Source organism: Phytophthora sojae (assembly GCF_000149755.1).
Source record: "Phytophthora sojae unplaced genomic scaffold PHYSOscaffold_2, whole genome shotgun sequence".
NCBI classification, from domain to species: domain Eukaryota; phylum Oomycota; class Peronosporomycetes; order Peronosporales; family Peronosporaceae; genus Phytophthora; species Phytophthora sojae.
In genome coordinates, this window is record NW_009258116.1 from 7,313,328 (window position 1) to 7,329,921 (window position 16,594).

The 16,594-nt window shown below is 60.7% G+C and overlaps 6 protein-coding genes across 6 annotated transcripts; 3 read left to right on the forward strand and 3 right to left on the reverse strand.

The window, feature by feature from the left end:
• Positions 1–3,975: 3,975 nt before the first annotated feature.
• PHYSODRAFT_251702 (hypothetical protein) lies at positions 3,976–5,538 on the reverse strand (the record flags this gene model as incomplete). Its single annotated transcript, XM_009522052.1, has 3 exons — positions 3,976–4,356; positions 4,378–5,208; positions 5,449–5,538. Coding segments are annotated over 3 exons (1,302 nt in total), but the record flags the coding sequence as incomplete, so codon positions are not given.
• A 2,667-nt stretch (positions 5,539–8,205) lies between these two features.
• PHYSODRAFT_296887 (hypothetical protein) lies at positions 8,206–9,540 on the forward strand (the record flags this gene model as incomplete). Its single annotated transcript, XM_009522053.1, has 1 exon — positions 8,206–9,540. One exon carries the CDS (start codon positions 8,206–8,208, stop codon positions 9,538–9,540), a length of 1,335 nt encoding a protein of 444 aa, XP_009520348.1.
• Positions 9,541–9,641: 101 nt separating this feature from the next.
• On the reverse strand, positions 9,642–10,530 carry PHYSODRAFT_359391 (hypothetical protein). Its single transcript, XM_009522054.1, has 4 exons — positions 10,390–10,530; positions 10,271–10,319; positions 10,170–10,187; positions 9,642–10,109 (listed from the first exon to the last, which is right to left on the reverse strand). The coding sequence occupies exons 1-4, from the start codon at positions 10,481–10,483 to the stop codon at positions 9,884–9,886; spliced, it is 387 nt and encodes a 128-aa protein (XP_009520349.1). The 5' UTR covers positions 10,484–10,530; the 3' UTR covers positions 9,642–9,883.
• A 752-nt stretch (positions 10,531–11,282) lies between these two features.
• Positions 11,283–13,945, reverse strand: PHYSODRAFT_344860 (hypothetical protein; the record flags this gene model as incomplete). The annotated part of the gene is made up of 2 exons (XM_009522055.1): positions 12,352–13,945; positions 11,283–11,472 (listed from the first exon to the last, which is right to left on the reverse strand). Exons 1-2 carry the CDS (start codon positions 13,929–13,931, stop codon positions 11,283–11,285), a joined length of 1,770 nt encoding a protein of 589 aa, XP_009520350.1. The 5' UTR covers positions 13,932–13,945.
• A 1,049-nt stretch (positions 13,946–14,994) lies between these two features.
• Positions 14,995–15,469, forward strand: PHYSODRAFT_354041 (hypothetical protein). Its single transcript, XM_009522056.1, has one exon. The coding sequence runs from the start codon at positions 15,180–15,182 to the stop codon at positions 15,375–15,377; it is 198 nt and encodes a 65-aa protein (XP_009520351.1). The 5' UTR covers positions 14,995–15,179; the 3' UTR covers positions 15,378–15,469.
• A 52-nt stretch (positions 15,470–15,521) lies between these two features.
• PHYSODRAFT_479236 (hypothetical protein) lies at positions 15,522–15,812 on the forward strand (the record flags this gene model as incomplete). The annotated part of the gene is made up of 1 exon (XM_009522057.1): positions 15,522–15,812. A coding segment is annotated over one exon (291 nt), but the record flags the coding sequence as incomplete, so codon positions are not given.
• Between the last annotated feature and the right edge of the window lie 782 nt (positions 15,813–16,594).

The following is a 16,594-nucleotide window of genomic DNA, read 5'->3' on the forward strand; positions in this document are numbered from 1 at the left end:
CAGCCCCGAAGAGATTCAAGATCTGAAGACGCTGAATCGCTTGGAAGAAGTCATCCGACCGCGGACATCGAGTCCCGGGATGGCGTCTCCAGCCAGTCCCGACGCGGATAATCTTGACGCGGAAAACCTCGACGCGGAAAATCGCGGCGCAGATGACCCCGCCGGGAAGGCCATGGACGCGGGACGCGGGACAGCACAAGTCCTCGCTGTGACGACGCGCTCGGCTGCCGCACGCACGACAACACGTAGGGTCCGACCTCCAGAAGTCCTGGAGGAGCTGGTGGTGCAACGAATGCGCCTGGACCGCATCCGCGTCGCCCAGGACGAAGAGGTCTGGATCGTCAACCTCAAGAAGTATCTCCGCGGCGACGTCGGGGACCTATCTCGGCGCGAGGTGAAGAACTGCCAAAAGCTTGCGCCTCGGTACGAAGAGGGCGAAGGCGGGCTGCTCTACTACCAGCCGAGAAGCGACGATTCCGCCGAGGATCGCGATGTGATGATGAAGCTGATCCCGGAGACTCTTCGGGAAGATGTACTCCACCACTATCACGCGAGCCTGGAGGCGGACACCAGGGTATTGGCCGCACGTACCAACGCGTGAGGCGCCACTTCCATTGACCAGGGATTTTCAGAAGCGTCCAGCGCTACGTCGGCGAATGCACCGACTGCGAGACGGGAAAGGGTCGGCCGACCATCCAGGGCGAGTCGCCGGGCAACATCGTCACGACGTACCCGTTCCAGGTCATTGCCATGGACCATATTCCGTCGTTGCCGGCATCCTACAAAGGCAACACAGAGCTGTTAGTCTGGGTCGACCTCTTCACGGGGTTCGTCGTGGTCAAAGCGAATGCGTCACGAACCGCGCAGACGGTGGCCGAGGCGTACGAGGAGGCGGTGTTCAGGCGCTTCGGCACGAGCCCGGCTATCCGCCACGACCGCGAGCCGGGCTTCATGTCCGACTTCTTCAAAGCGTTCAGCAAAATCATGGGTCAGAGACAGCGAGCGACGCTTGCTTATCGTCCCCAAGCCAACGGTGCTGCAGAACGGATGGTGCAGACGGTTACAAGAGCGATCAAGATGTACATCGCAGACGTCGACCAACGCGACTGGGACGAATACGCCGAGCGTCTTACCTTCGCACTAAACACGTCGTACGACCGGACGAGGAATGAAACCCCGTTCTTCTTAGTGCACGACTGGGATCCTCGGTCGACGCTGGCCGTCGGGAACACGTCGACCCGGGACGCCGAGGCGCGGCGGTGGAGGCTCCGTATTCAGCGACACTACAAGGTGGCAAGGGCACAAGCGTTGGAGTTAGTCCGAGAGGCCGTCGAAGAGAGAGCGCGTCGACAAACTGAAAACGCGACGCGACATGAGATCGCGACGGGCTCGCAAGTTTGGCTGTACCTGGATCGGGTGAAGCCGGGGTATGCGCGCAAACTCGCGCACATGTGGCACGGACCCTTCCGCGTCACCGAGGTGGTCAGCGCGTTCGCAGTGCGCCTCGAGACGACGGGTACGCCCTATCAGCTGTACCCCGTCGTCCACATCTCCAAGCTGAAGCCCGTCCGGGAATTCCCGTCGCGACCCGCGACGCAGCTGACGGTGCCGGCCGAGGAGCGCTTCGACTTCGACGAGGAGCTCTTGCCCGAGGATAGCTGGGAAGCCACGCGCGAGCTGGAGGACGACGTCTTCGAGGTCGAGAAGATCGTGAATGTGCGCGAGGGGCGGACTACCCGGTATGGGCGCACGCGACGCGAGTTCGAAGTCAAATGGAAAGGCTACCCGGACACGACGTGGGTCGACGAGCTCGATCTGAATTGCGGCGGGTTGCTGTACGACTTCCTGCGCCAGCGCACGGGACGCAACCGGTTCGAGGCGATGCAGTCGCACGAGAACGCGGAGGCGGTGGAGCCTGGTGGGTGAGCGCCCGCGGGTGCGACTAAGTCGGCGGGGGGGGGGGCTGCCGACGGGAGGACTGGTGGGAAGCCTCGACTCTGGGAATGGCCGGAGCGAGGGATTGGATGAGGGAAGTGAGGAGGACCAGCCTGTTGCTGAAGATGGGACGGCGGAGGGCCGTCTCATAAAAGATGTGGAGAAGTGGAAAGAAACAAGGGGAAAGATCAAGGCTACGTGTTGAAGTTACGGCTACAACAACTAAACGCGACGGACTGCAACGATGGGCCAAGACTCAAACCTGCTGGACAAACTTACCTGCAAGACGCGGCACATGGAAGGCTGGGTGATCGCGCGTCACTCGGCAGCGTACGTTCGCGTCCATCTCGGCCACAGTGAGCGGCGTCCAATAGAACCGGCGCCAGGGCTCCTGCGCGTCGATGTCGTCGAGCGCGACTTGCAACGTCGCGTGCTGGAGGCCTGGATACCACCGTCCGATCGACGTGTGCGCGGGCGGAAAGTGAAGCACCATTGGGTCCAGCAAGAGGTCCATGTCTGCGAGCCCTTGCTGGAACAGCCCGACCACCAGCTGCAACAAGCTGTTGAGGTGGTTGCCCGCGTGTGAGCGACGCGAGTTGTGCGTCGTGTGCCACCTTTTCCACGCCGCGCCCTGCACGAAGAGCTCATGGGTGGCCTCCCAGTACGCCTGAGCCCAGTGCTCGATGTGGTGCCGGAGCCGACGTAGGAATGGGCGGAACGCCGCGTCGCCGGACGCGAAGAGAAGCGCCTCAGCGGCTTGAGCGAGGTAGCGCCACGGCCGAGTCGCGTATAGCGCGTCGACGTTGGCCAGAGTCACGAGGGCGCGGTTCCAGTTCGCAGGCGCGGGGGGAACACGGCGCGGAATGATCTAGCCGGGCGGCGGCAGGAAGAGCGTTCGCAACTCCTGCACGGTGATGAGATGAAGGCGGAGACGTCGTACCCGCTTGGACCAAGGAGCGTAGCGAGGCTGCCGCCAGCCAGACGGAGTTCCGGCAGGCGGAATCACAGGGTCGAAGAAGGGCGCCGCCGGAGCACTCCCCGCCGAGCCGCTGGAGGCGGTGCTCGAGGACGAGGCGCGGGACGACGAGGAAGCGGACGAGTCGTTGCCACTGGAGTCGCCCGAATCGCCCGGACCAGTGCCTGGTCCAGCTCCGGCTGCCGCACGGCCCCTCGACGAGGAGTGCGTCGGCCGTGCAGGAGAAGAGTGACGCGAGGCCGCCGACCCCACCGAGTGCGCCGACCCCGCCGCGTGCGCCGAACGCGTTGAGCCGACGGAACGCGTCGACGCCAAGGAGGGCGAGCGAGAACGCGAGCGCGAGCGTGGAGGCGAGTGCGAACGCGAACGAGAGGCCGAGCGGGAACGCGAACGCGAAGCAGAACGGGAGCGCGGGGTGTCCGGGAACGTGACTGCGAACGTGGAGGCGGACGCGCCAGCGACCGTGAGCGAGACCCAGGGCTATGCAGCCGGCGGCGCTTGGACTGAGCTCGCCGCGCTTGGTCCTCGCTGTCCGAAGACTCGGAGCCGAAGAGCGACGCGTCCTCTCGTGCGCGCGCTGCAGCGGCCGTAGAGGGCGTAGCTGCAGATGAGGCCTGCGCAGCGGCGTTGTCGGAGGCCGCAGTGTCGGCCACGGTAGAGAGCCGTCGACTACGTCGAAGGGGCGAAGAACCAGGCGACGTAGCGGACGCCACTCCTGACGGCCTAGACGCGCGTGACTGAGAACCCGAACGACTCGACGCGCCGTGTCGAGGTCGCCGAAAACCCGACGAGGACGAGGCAGCGGACGAAGTCGGAACAGGACGGGAGCCCCAAGGACCTGCTGGAGGGGAAGCGCCAGTCGTCGAGCCCGCCGTCAAAGCCGACGAGCCCGCCCGGGCACCAGAGCTCGACGCAGTTGGAGCAGGAGCAGGAACCGCGGATGCCACAGGAACTGCTGCGGACGTAGGAATAGCAGGGGGGAGGGGGATCGCACCGTCGATCTCCGCCGTAAAAGTGGCTTCGAGTCGCCTGACCAGGTCAGCGGTGTCGATCTGCCCGCCTACATGCGTTACGACGCCGGCGAGACGATCAGCAAGCTCGTCGCACACCCGCCGCGCCAGCTCTCGGCCCCGACGCGCGTCTCGAAGCATCCGACGCCAAGTCACAGCGCGTTCGCCGCGCTCTCGGATGGCCAAGTCGCGCTCCTCCTCCAGCTCGGCGACACGAGCGCTGAGACGATGGGTCTGGGCGCCGACTGCTCCTCGACGCTGCTGAGACGACCGCCGCATGGACAGCCACCCAGCTCGATACTGCGCCGCGCGAGATGTGGCGCAAAGTTCGCCGGCTTGAGCCCGCGCCATCTCGGACTCGGCGGCCACACGGAGAGTCGTAGCAGTAGCCACGGACTCCTCCAGCTCGTGGATACGCGTCGCGTCGCGGCGGAGCTCCTAGGCGTGGGCCACTACGAGCGCGTTGACGCGCCGAAGGTCGTCCTGCAGCGGGACGTTTAGGTTCTGGGCCGCCTCGATCTCCATGCGGCTCTGAGAAAGCGACGCACGGGCCGCGCGGAGCTCTTCGTCGACAGGGGCGCGCTGCTGCTCCAGAGCGGTCAAGGCCTGACGAGCCTGATCTCTCTCGGCGACGGCAGCGTCTCGCCGCTGCTCAAGGGCGGTCACGGCTTGGCGTGCCCGGTCCCTCTCGGTGACAGCAGCGTCTCGCATGCGTCTCAGGGCCGTGGAGGCGCGACGCACTTGATCTCGCATGTCGAGGGCCCCGTCACGCTCTTGCTCGACGGCCATGAGAACGCGGGTCACGCGGTCATGCTCAGCGAGAGCGGCGTCGCGCTGCTGCTCGGCAGTGGCCACGAGCTGCCGCATGTGATCTCGTTCAGCTTCGGCGGCGGCCACGCGCGCTTGGACAGGAGCGAGGGCGGCTTGGGCGGCTGCGAGGTCGACGCGAAGGTCGTCACGCTCGGCGCGCGCGTCGTCGCGCTCGCCTTGTGCAGCAAACAGCTGCGCTAGCGACACGATGGAGGGAGGCGGCGTAGCAGGAGCGCGCGCGAGTTGGGCAGTCAAGTCAGTGACCTGGTCTCGTGCCGCCCGGAGCTGAGCTTGAAGATCACGATATTGCTCTGTCGAGGAGCCTCGCTCGGCGCGGAGTAGAGCCTCGGCAGCGTCGGCACGCTCAGCACGAGCGCGGAAGTCGGCCACTCGGTCCTCCAGGACGGCGTAGTCCCGCTCGGCGTGCTCCCGGGAGAGGAGCGCCTGCTCGAGCCGGATCATGCCTGCGCGATAACCCTCGCGAGCACGATGCAAGATCGCGAGATTGCGGTCATGCAGCACGGACGCGTGAGTAGCCAAGCCCGCATTGTGCGCTGAGACGAGTTAGTACTGGGCGCGCAGCTCCTGGTTCTCGCGCTGGAGAGTGTGCGCGTCGGCGACAAGAGCAGTCACCGAGTGGACGGGGGCGCCTGAAGCCGGAAGCTGGACTTGGGGCGCGACGGGGAGGCGAGGACGATGCGCGCCGAGGGCACAAACCGCGCAGCCAGCGGCCTCGAGGTCGTCGGTGTCAAGCTCTTCTTCCTCCAGGTCGATGTCGTTGACGTCGACGTCGTGGCGGCGAGCCATGAAGCTTGGAGTACCGCGAAGCGGACTGCGATGGCAGAAAACGCGATGGTGTCGAGACGAAGCGAAGGCGCGGGGCAGGTTCTGCGACGACACACCCACCTGGGGAGTGCGCGTGCGTGGCAGCGGGACGAATGTGGTGTAGTACCCCGCGGAAGAAGTGGGCGCGCCGGGCGCCGGAGGAAGAAGGCGCCGGGATGCGAGTGATGGACTTCGACGCGGCTGATGGAACGCGACGCGGATTGATGGGCGCGACTCAGGGCCGAGCTCGATGGGAAAGTCGGCGTGGGTGATGGGCCGTGAGACACGGTGCCAGAATCCAGTGCGACGCGTAATCATCCGACGGGTCGACCAGCGCACCCGGTTCTGCAAAACGCGCCGACCCTAAACCCCGCCGAGCAAAACGCGCCGAGCAAGACGCGCCGAGCAAAACGCGCCGACCAAAACGCGCCGAGGTAAGATCTTGATTGCGCCACGCAAATCAGGTTGAAGGACGGCAGTGCAAGCACGACAGAAGTAGGGATAGGCACACAACGATAGGCTTAGCAACCAGTAGTACGGAGTAGCCAGTAGCTAGGGCATAGGATAGGGTAAGGACTCAGTCCCGATATTTCTCTGAACCACAAAGACCTCCCGTCTTCTCCGAGGTTCCAGGGGAACCACCAAGCGCCGGCAAGTAGAGCCGCCTCGATATCGCGGCCCCCCCCGTCGTTTGCTGGTTCGGGTGCTCCCCCCCCCCCCCCCACAGACTCGTGCTGGAACAAAGGCACGTTAAACGTATACCGTTTAGGTGGGCGCCCGATAACGCGCTGCCTAGGCGAAGGACCGCACTGGCCTGATAACCGCCGTGCACAAGACCCCCCGTGTAGGCCCGATAACGCCACACAAGCCCCAGGAAACGCCGGCCTGATAACGCCGCACGCCCGACGGGAACACCGAGGAAACGCCGGCCCGATAACGCCGCACGCCCGACGGGAACACCGAGGAAACGCCGGCCCGATAACGCCGCACGCCCAAGGCTCGACGCCCTAAGACAAGGAACAAGCGTCAACACAAGAACCCCCCCCAACTCTGAAGCCTGCGAAGACTTGGGCCTGTATTTCGAAGATACGCTACTCCAACAACCGGGAATAATTCGCTCGGCGCGATCGCTATCCAGACGCGCCGAGTTTGTGCGAGATCGCATTCGCGAGATTTCTGCGAGGGCGCTACTCCACAGTCACACACCGACCACAAGGCAACCCCAGGCCAAGATCACACCTGGCCGGCGAGTGTCGATCTAGACAACCCCAGATCGAAACCGCCACAACTACTCCGGCACAGCGTGAAGCATATCCGCGTTGCTGCCACAAGTTCCCGCTGTCCACCAGACAGTCCAAGACTCAACCCCAAGCGCGTCTTCTCGAGATCACCCGAAGAGCGATCCAGCCCACCGACGGGTACACAAGGTGAGGATCAGCAACTTCACGGAAGATCGGAGTACCCCCTCCGTTAGTCGGCAGTTCGGGCGCCGTGTGCAAGAGGGCCCCCGCGATCTGCAAATTTCGCGGATCCACTTCGCCACAACTGCACCGCTGTAAACGGACTGGGTGATCTTCGGATCACCCGACAACCTGCGCTCCCGTTAGTGTAGGTGTTGTTGGTGTGGGAGTGGGAAGCTAACGAGTTTTGGCACGTCTGCTACACCACATGACAAAGGGCTGCCGGTATTATGCGCTGGGCTCAAAGGGTTGACTGCAGACAAGCTCTACGACAACTGATCCTGCGCCAGATTCGCGATGAGGAGGAAAGCAAGGCTTCAGTCACGATAGTACTTATACAGTACTGTACATTGAGGAAAGAAGCGAGCAGCCACCTAATGAGCTCCGCAAGAGAGGCTCGGCCCCGCTAGTACTGGTACTGGGCTCGCTCTTGAATGCAGAGTGAATCGCGAGCGTGTCGAAGACTGGAGCGTAGTGCCAGTGCCCACATGTCGGTTGCCCGAAGTTCGCAGTAGCGGGGGCGTATCAAAACCTGCAAGTAAGTGCACAGTGCATGTATTAGTATTCTCACACTGCTGTGGACTGGGGTGACACAACTGGTATGATACAAGTTGTATCATACCAGTCGTTCGGTTTTGTGACGTCGCAGTTTCCAGCTTGTTACGGTACTGTATACAGTGATAATAATAGGCTGCTACTACCGTCGTACCGTGCTCGTTTTGTTTTTCAGCTGATACCCTTTCTTTCCCGATATCTTGTGTGCGCCACCTGAGTCTGTCCGCGCGGTGATTGGCCGGTCGTCGGGGCTGGGCGACGTGCCTCTCGCCATACTTTACCCCAGATAAGTAGCTCCATACTTTAGCCAGCATATCCTGAAATTCGCATACCCCGTCATTCCTGCTCGTATGATTTGCTGAAACCAAGTCAGTTCGCCGCTCCATATTCGTATCCCCGTCAAATCACATCGGCGGCGCGTACTGGAGAGCCGGGGCCGGGGCCCCCTGCAGCCGCGCCGCATTATTTTTTTCATTTTCTCGCTGCTTCTCCGGCGACTGCACTGACTGGTGTCGGGGCTGCCGCTATAGTGAGAGCAAGAGAGTGCCCCCTCAGCCGCAGTAGAAAAATCCGCCGAGGTTTATCCGCCGCCCCTCGGTAGCCGCGCCCACGCCCGAGACCCCCGCCGCCCGCCATGTTGCTCTCGTCTATGGACCACCTCGGCTACTACTCGATGCCCAAGGACAGCTTCCTCGAGCTCGACGCCTCCGCGGGCGTCGCCGGGCCCGACGGCTACGCGCTGCCGCCCGAGGACCTTGGCGTCGTGTCCTACATGAACGAGGAGAACAGCCCCAAGAACGGCACCAAGTCGTCGCTCTACAAGACGGAGCTCTGCAAGCGCTTCTCGGAGTTCGGCAACTGCCGCTACGGAGGTGCGTGCGCGCGCGCTCTCTCTCTGTTCCAAGTGACCTGCTCACTCAATCTAACCCCCCCCCTCCCCCTCATCTCTCCTCTGACTTTGGCAGCCAAGTGCCAGTTCGCCCACGGCATCGCTGAGCTCCGCCACGTCGTGCGCCACCCCAAGTACAAAACCACCAAGTGCAAGTCGTACTGGGGCTCGGGCCACTGCCCCTACGGCAGCCGCTGCCGCTTCATCCACGAGGAGGCCGAGGGCTACGCGCAGCCGCAGTACAGCCCCCCGAGCCACCTAGGCGGAGGCATGTTCCTGCACGAGAAGGACCGCCTCGGCGGCCTTGGTGCAGGCGTCATGGCCCCTCCTCCGCCGTCCGTCGACTTGAGCTACGGAGGCGGCCTCTACGGCGAGCAGCCCGCCCCGCACCACCTCCAACAGCTCCGTTCGCATCACCACCAGATGTTGCCCTCCTACCCCAAGGACAACTACTCGCTCCTGTCTTCGCTCGACAAGAGCTCCTCGTGGGGCGCGCCGGCCATGTCCGCGCCCTCCTCCCTTCACCCTAATTATGCTGGTGAGCACTACGGCGGTGCCCCCCTGAAGCAGCAAGGATCGCTGGGCAGCATTGGCCTGCCCCCCGCCCAGCAACGACCCGTCCCGGTGAACAACGCGGCTAACAGCGCGTCGTCGCCGAGCTACCCGGACCTCCAGGATGCCATCGACGCATTGATGAAGTTCTCCCTCACGCAGGACGACGAGCCCACCCCGAGCAACGCCACCCCTCCCGAAACCAGCCCGGTCCCTGCTGAGCACGGGCGCCGCCTCTCCGGCGTCTCCCAGTCTGCCCTTGCTTCTGCCACAGCGGCGACTGCTACGAAGAAGTCGGAGTTCTCTCTGCAGTCGGACGAGCTGTGGAAGGACTTCCCGTCCGCTTCGTCGACGCCGTTCGCGAGCGACGACCTGCAGGCGCAGCCGTGGTCCACTGGACTGTCGCTGAGTCTTGACAGGAAGCCGTTCGACGGAGGTGCGGCCGCCGCTGTGGGCGACGCCAAGGACGCGTCTGGTAGCAGCGACGAGGAGAGCCCCCGCCTGAGCGTGTTCGAGCGCTTCCACTAAGGCGTCGGAAGCGAAAAGGAGAGGTGGCGCTCTGTATCTATCTATGAGCCCCGTGCGTGCGCGGCCTGCCCGTCCAACCGTGTCGATTTGGTCTCCGTGCTGCTGCTCGCTGCGCGCTCGTGTGTTTTACCAGCCCCTATTCTATTTACAATAAATATATTAATGCTGCTGCTTCCATAGCAGTTGGAACCACGCGGTGTCCTCCCTCGTGTGCGTCGGAAGGTAATGTGTTTGATGGCCATCGCCATGGTCTCCGTCGAGCGCGAAGGCTGCGAGAAGCTCGTCTGCAACAGCGCACCGAGTGACGCCCGATTGGTACAGCAGGGTGGAAGTTCCCACGAGCTCAGCTCTTCTTGGACGGAGGGCCCTTGCGCTTGGGCGCCTTGGGCTTGAGCTTCTTTTCGCCGACGCCGTGAAAGTTTTTGACCCGCTCGCGCTGCTCCGCGAGGATCTCGGCCTGTGTCCGCTGCACCGCCTTCCCGGTGGCCACAGCGATGTCCGGCTTCTTCTTGGCCTTCTTCTCGGGCAGCACCACCATCCGCCGGCGAGCCGCGTAGTCGCGGCAGAATCTGCACAGCACGTTAGCCCTCTCGTGAGACGCGGCACTGCATGCGGGCCGTGTTGCTTACCTAATGATGGCCCACAAGCTGCCGATGTCAAAAGCGAATATGTACAAGCGTTAGTTGGGGGCTCGGCTGGTCACGTCTTGGAAGGGGATCGCGGGCTTTACCACGGACACGTGAAGACCATCGTGAAGACCACCTGCAGCATGATGGAACCTACGCAGGGTGTCAGTCTCTCTCCCACTGAACCTGCAGCAGAAGCTACGGTAGAGCGGCGAGTCCTCACTCGTGTCTTGGCCCTGCAGTCGAAGGATCATGACGCAGATGCCCACGGCGTAGCACGTGCTGAGCAAGCGGATGGCGATCTCCACCTTCTCCATGGCCGGCGATTTGGTCCCAAACGATGAAAGATCGATTGAGCTGGCGACGCTTCGGTCTCAGTTTGTTGTTTTTGCAAGTCTCAAGCCAAAGATGCTGTAGCTGTTGAAGGCGGCAATAGTGGGTCTCAGTTCTGGCAGCAGCAAGATAGCGCTCTCCGAAAACCCTCCAAATTTCTCCCAATCAGAGACGGAACGAACTGAGACCCCCTTTGCAGTTCGGCAGCAGCAAGATGCCTCATGCGTGGTCTTCTTGCTCATTTAGCCTATTGCTCAACTACATAGTGCTCTCATACATATATACATGTTATAGGTGCCCAGCAGCGTGCTGCGGCAAGTTGTCACATGCTTTCGATGCGAGGACTCACTGCTACGGGGTCGGTGGAGGTCAGATTGACCCCGCGGCGGTCGATCCGCTCAACCCCAGCAGCCCCATGCTATCTGATCTAACGAAAGCACCTGTGGAGGACTCATATACGTCGGGGGAACGTCGGCTCCCGCTGCCGTCGCTCCTGGGGCGGTCCGGCAATAGGTGGGATCCATCTTGCTGCTGCCGGCGCTATACTGTGGGTACCTCACTTCCGACACCTAATACTCCTTATTACTTCTGCGATTTAATGTGTTTATATTTATAAGCTTGCAGAAGACCTAGATAATATATTATGATCGTTACGAGGTTTTCGCGCCAAACCATTCATTTCACATTTTGGCAGGCAGCAGTGAGGGGCATCGGGGGCAAGTGTGAAGAAGCATGATGAAGACACGGCGATGACGCAAGAAGAATTCTGCGCTGCTGCTGCTGCTACTGCTGGGTGTGGCACCCCGCCAGCTCCTGGTAGAGCTCTCGCGGGACGAAGGCGAAGAGCAGCGCCGCCGCGGATAGGAAAAAGCTGCTCGACGCCACCCAGGAAACGTACGTCCCTGTGGACGCGTCCAGCACGTGCGCCGACAGTGCCTCGTACAGCGAAACGGAGCGCTCAAGCGCGAAGTGCCTGCGCTATATCTTAGCCCATGCTACTGGGGCTGGAGCTGAGTCGTGTTCAGCGCGCTGAGCTTGCAGCCGCCCACGGACGGAGCTTTTGGAGAAGGCCTACAAAGACCAGCTAACGCCAATGCAATGGAGCGAGGTAATCTGCGGTACGATGTGCGCTAAACTCGTCTCCACTGCTGGTGCTATCCATACATGTGAGCTTGACCTCTATGAGCCAAAATAAGCAAACACAATCCCCCTTTAAATCCGATAGAAAAACCGATGTCGGAAGTGAGGGTACATACAGTACTGCACCAAAATCGTGGCAGTATGGAAACGGGTCGGCAGCAAGATAGCAACCGAGTTTTAACCAATCACAGCTCATATCCTTCAAGATTTGTAAGAGCGCTATCTTGCTGCTGCCAGAACTGAGACCCACTAATGTAAGCGACTTGCACGGGTCGGCAGCAAGATAGCAACCAAGTTTTAACCAATCACAGCTCATATCCTTCAAGATTTGTAAGAGCGCTATCTTGCTGCTGCCAGAACTGAGCACTAATGTAAGCGACTTGCACACCCCATTCGAGCTCGATTCAAAAAGGACTGGTTTCGGACAAATTGTTGGTTTGGAAGGCACGTAGAAAAGGCAGGCTTATCCCTAGACCTGAATTTCAAATCCAGCTCTTTTGAGCTTATCGAGCTGGATCGCTTTTTGGGTGTTTCAGGTCGCAAACGAGCTGGATGAAGCAAATCCGGCTGCATTTGGCCTAAAACAACTGGATTGGATGCAAGTCGAACACGGCCTAAGAAGGAATCTGGTTCTGCATTCTCTTTTACGTCGTCTTCCTCTGTCTGTACGCAGCAGCAACAGCAAAAAAACAATACCTAAAGACCTTTCTACAGCTCCTCGTGCTCGGCGCCCTCCTCCTTCTTCTCCTTCTTCTCCTCCTTGGCGTCCTCCTCGTCCTCGTCCGCGGCCTCCTGCTTCTCCGCGCCGTGCTCCGAGCCGTCCAGCTCGAACTTCTGAGCGTTGGTCTTCAGGAACTCCGTGAAGCCCTCCACGTCGCGAGAGCCCTCGTACACGATCGGGTTCTGCTTGTCCTTGGCAGGGAAGAAGATCAGCGTCGGGAAGCCGCGCACGTCCACGCCAGGGTGGTCGATCTCGTTGGCCGTGGCGTCCATCTTGGCAATCATGATGCTGTCCACGTCCGCGAACTTCTCGGCCAGCTCCTCGTACTTGGGGGCCAGAGCCTTGCAGTGACCGCACCACGGGGCGTAGAACTCGAGCAGGACGTCCTTCTCGTTGTCGATCACGCGCTCTTGGAACTCCGTGCCCACGATGACCTTGACGGCCTCGTCGCTGTCGTCCTCGGGGTCGGCGGATTTGAGCAGAGGCGTGAGGTTGCCCTCGAAGTAGCTCTTCTCAAAGGCAACCAGGTCCTCGACGAGGCCGTCCTCGATCTTGGCCTCGAAGTCGTCAGCCTTGTAGTCGAAGCCGTACTTCTTCATGGAGCCGGCCATGTTCACCAGCATCACTGCCGGCATCTCCTCGTCCTTCAGGCCGAAGTAGTCCACGATGCGCTTCTCCGTGCTGGGCATGATGACGTGCAGCAGCTTGCCCTTGTTGGCCTTGGCAGGCACCTTGAGGGCCGCCTCGATGCCCGACACGTAGTCCTTGGTCGTGTCGACGAAGGCCAGCACGTGCTCGGTCATGTCGCCGCCGAAGATCATGGGGGCCTTGTCCTGCGTGAACGTGATGACAAGCGGCAGGCTGTTGGACTTGACGAACTCGCCCAGAGCCTCCTTCTCGAACTCGCCGTCGTAGATGACCTTGCCCTCGTCGAACTTCTTGTACAGCACCACCTTGTTGACCGCGGCGGCGTCCTCCGTCACGTCCTTTCTGGTGGAGGCCACGTACACGGCCAGGTCGTCGGCGTCCGCGAGCTTCTCGAGCATCGTGCGGGCCTCGCCCTCCTCGGCGTCGACCACGGCGAACACGACCACGTCGTTGGCCTCCTTGATCTCCTCGAGCTCCTCGGCGCTCTCCACGATCTTGACAGCGGGGCCCGACTTCTTGACCACCCACTTCTCGATCTCAGCCGACGTGCGGCCGCCGTCGTAGTCCTTGACGGCGTCCACGTCGCCCTTGAAGAACTTGAGCGTGGGGAAGCCGCGGATGGCGAACTGCTCGGCCAGCTTGCTCTCGGCCGTGGCGTCCACCTTGGCGAGGCGGATGGGCGGGTCCAGCTCCTTGAGGTTCTTGGCCGCCGCCGCGTACTCGGGCGTCAGCTTCTTGCAGTGGCCGCACCACGGCGCGTAGAACTCGACCAGCAGCGTGTCGTGGCCCGAGACGGCCTCGGCGAAGTTGCTCTCCGTGAGCACCAGCACGTCGTCCTCCTCCTCGAACTCGGCCGCGCGCGCCACGAGCGCCACGGCGAACAGCAGCGCCAGCGCGCGCGCCGCCTGCTTCAGGAACATCATTCTCTTCGTCTGCGAACCCGGTCGAAATCCGAAATGAGCGCCAAAAAGTGAAAAGATCCTGGAAAGATTTCTGACACGTGGCGGCGTGAAGTAGGTGAAGTAACTGAAGTACCAATATTGTGATTGGCTGAAAGCCCGTGAGGGCCCTCTCCTATTGGCTATAATATCGCCTTTGTGCAAACAGGGAGGCAGCATTTTGCTCGCCGCGCGCCAAGCACCGTACAGTACTGCAGCTAGGGGCTTCCTGGCGGGGCCTCGCCACCACGATCGCGTGCTGGTGGCATGGCGAGCTGCTTGAAGTCGGGATGGCGACGGCCGCACGGTGATTCCGATGTTGGCGCCAACACGTGGACCCGTCGGCCGAAGCGTCGAGAGCGGCTAGGTCGTGCTGGCAGGCTCGATCTAGGGCTTCGTCCTTGTGTCTGCAACCGGAACGCAAGTGCTGCTTGCGAATACATCACCGCTTGTGGAGGGCGTGTGGGCGTGCTGGCGCCTTAGCTCACAGCGTGGTGGAATCCTCGCGGAGATATCGGCGTGGACAACAGCGCTTATCATGTCGTGTCGGCATTGCCGACAGTGAAGCCATCATTTTGGCAGTCGATTACAGCATGCGCTGCTTCCTGCAGCTCTGTGATCTGGGTGAGCCTTGGCGTGGTCACTCGAATCTTCCGCACCTCTTTCCGCCGGCCCATGCTTCGCGTCGATCCGGAGGCGAACATCAACCAGGAGTTCATGCTGCAGCACTTCAACCTCGCGTATATTGACTTCTCGGCTCATCCTCTGCGGCTGGGTCGCCGCGAGGACCTGAACTCCAACGGCATGCAGGCCTACGTGGAATGGGCTCAACTTACGGACTCGGACCTGACCACTGCTTTCGAGCGAGCGAGGGTGCGTCGGAACCTCGCCTTGGACCTCCCCGATGAACCCCTTCATTACCCGGACGACATCGATTGGGACTGGAATGCCCACGGCATATACGCGATCTTGCTGGGGACTGTAGCTCAGGTGAGTCTGTGTAATTATACCTGCCAGTGATATCCTAACTCCTTGTTATCGTGTACATTGTAGACCGGAGGCCTCCACCTGTTGATTCCTACCACATTTACTGGACTGGAAAACCATCTCGTGATCAAGTACGGAAGGGCTGGTGGTGGCGAAGGCATTCAAGCTAGGCTACGAGCCCACAGGAGCACAGGGCCTGACGGCTACGGCTACTACATTCCTCGCACCCAAATCAACCCACTCTTCATGGTGTGGCTGCCGGACGATGGCCTCCTCCACATTCCTGAGCGCTTCATCCGTAACGAGGCGAACCGCAGAGGTTGGCACCACGGTTGGCTCGACGAGGAAGGCCACCAACGCGAAGACCTCATCGTGATTCCGCGTGACCAGCAGCCCGAACTGGAGCGGATGTTCCGAGCGCTGGTGCTGTGTTTTCCTCTGTGAGGGAGTCGAGATTAATGTAGTGTATAGTGCAGACCTCCTTTATTCCGGCACTTGAAGTTTATATATGACAATGTGCCCATTTGAAGTTTTTTCGAGTGCCGAAATAAGCGACCGTTCAAAATCGCAGAATTCAAGCAGTGAACGATGGAGAAGCTAAAGCCAAGCGTCTCTAAGAAGCCCCCCTCGCGTAAAACCCCGTTCCAAGACGCTCACAAGCTGCAGTACGGGCTCGAGGTCGTAGCGTGTGACGCTGGGGGAGCGGCTTGCTCGGTCCGCTGCCTGTTTTGCCGATATTTTGGTAGAGAGGAAGCACCCAAGGGCAGACGAAAGCGTACTCAAAATATCAAGTACTACAAGGCTCCTTTCCGACCCCAGAACTACATCGAGCACAATACTTCCGCGCGCTCAGCTAAGTGGGGAGAATACACAGGTCTCAGGGACGCAGAGAAGGCTGTATTTTTTGCTGATCCCACTTCTCGAAGCAACCAATTGGTAGCTCATTTTGACACAGAGAGTGCTGTGTTGCGGTTTTCTTTTCCAGAGTTGATTGTGACTGAGCTGATTGGAAAGGTATTTTTCAATGCTGAAGATGAAGATGATGATATGACTGTTGCGAGGGCTCTTCGTGCTTTCGGCTCGGTAGTGGATGGGGTCTACACAGTGGAAATTCAAACGCCTCTGCGGTTTACTCTTTCGGTCAAACATCTCTCGGTTTGGTTGTCGTTTCGGCAGACGGCAGCAGTAATTCAGCAGCACTACAACGCCACAGGGAACTCGAAGCTTTACGGTATGACCGACGCTATGGCAGGCACTTATGCTCGTATTCTAGTTGCCTATTCGTTTCAACGCATCAGCAACCTCATCGCAGACCCCAATATGTGGGGGTTTGCATTTGCTTGCGACATCACAACCCACACCGATTGCTCTTTCATGGATCAGCGTGTTCGTGTTGCCGTCAACGGCGTGCTAGTCAACCTACACTTGCTCGCGGTCCCTGTGTTTGACCGCCACACTGCTGTGGTCCAAGTTCACCTGATTGTTCGAGTACTCGATATTTTGTTCGCTAACTGGAGACAGAAGTTGGTTGGTATTTCATCGGATGGAGAGAACACTATGACAGGCCGTCATGGTGGGGTGGTCACTCTTTTAGAGAAAGAGGCCACCCACTCGGTGCTGAGAGTGTGGTGTGCTGCTCATCAGATGGACCTGGACATGAA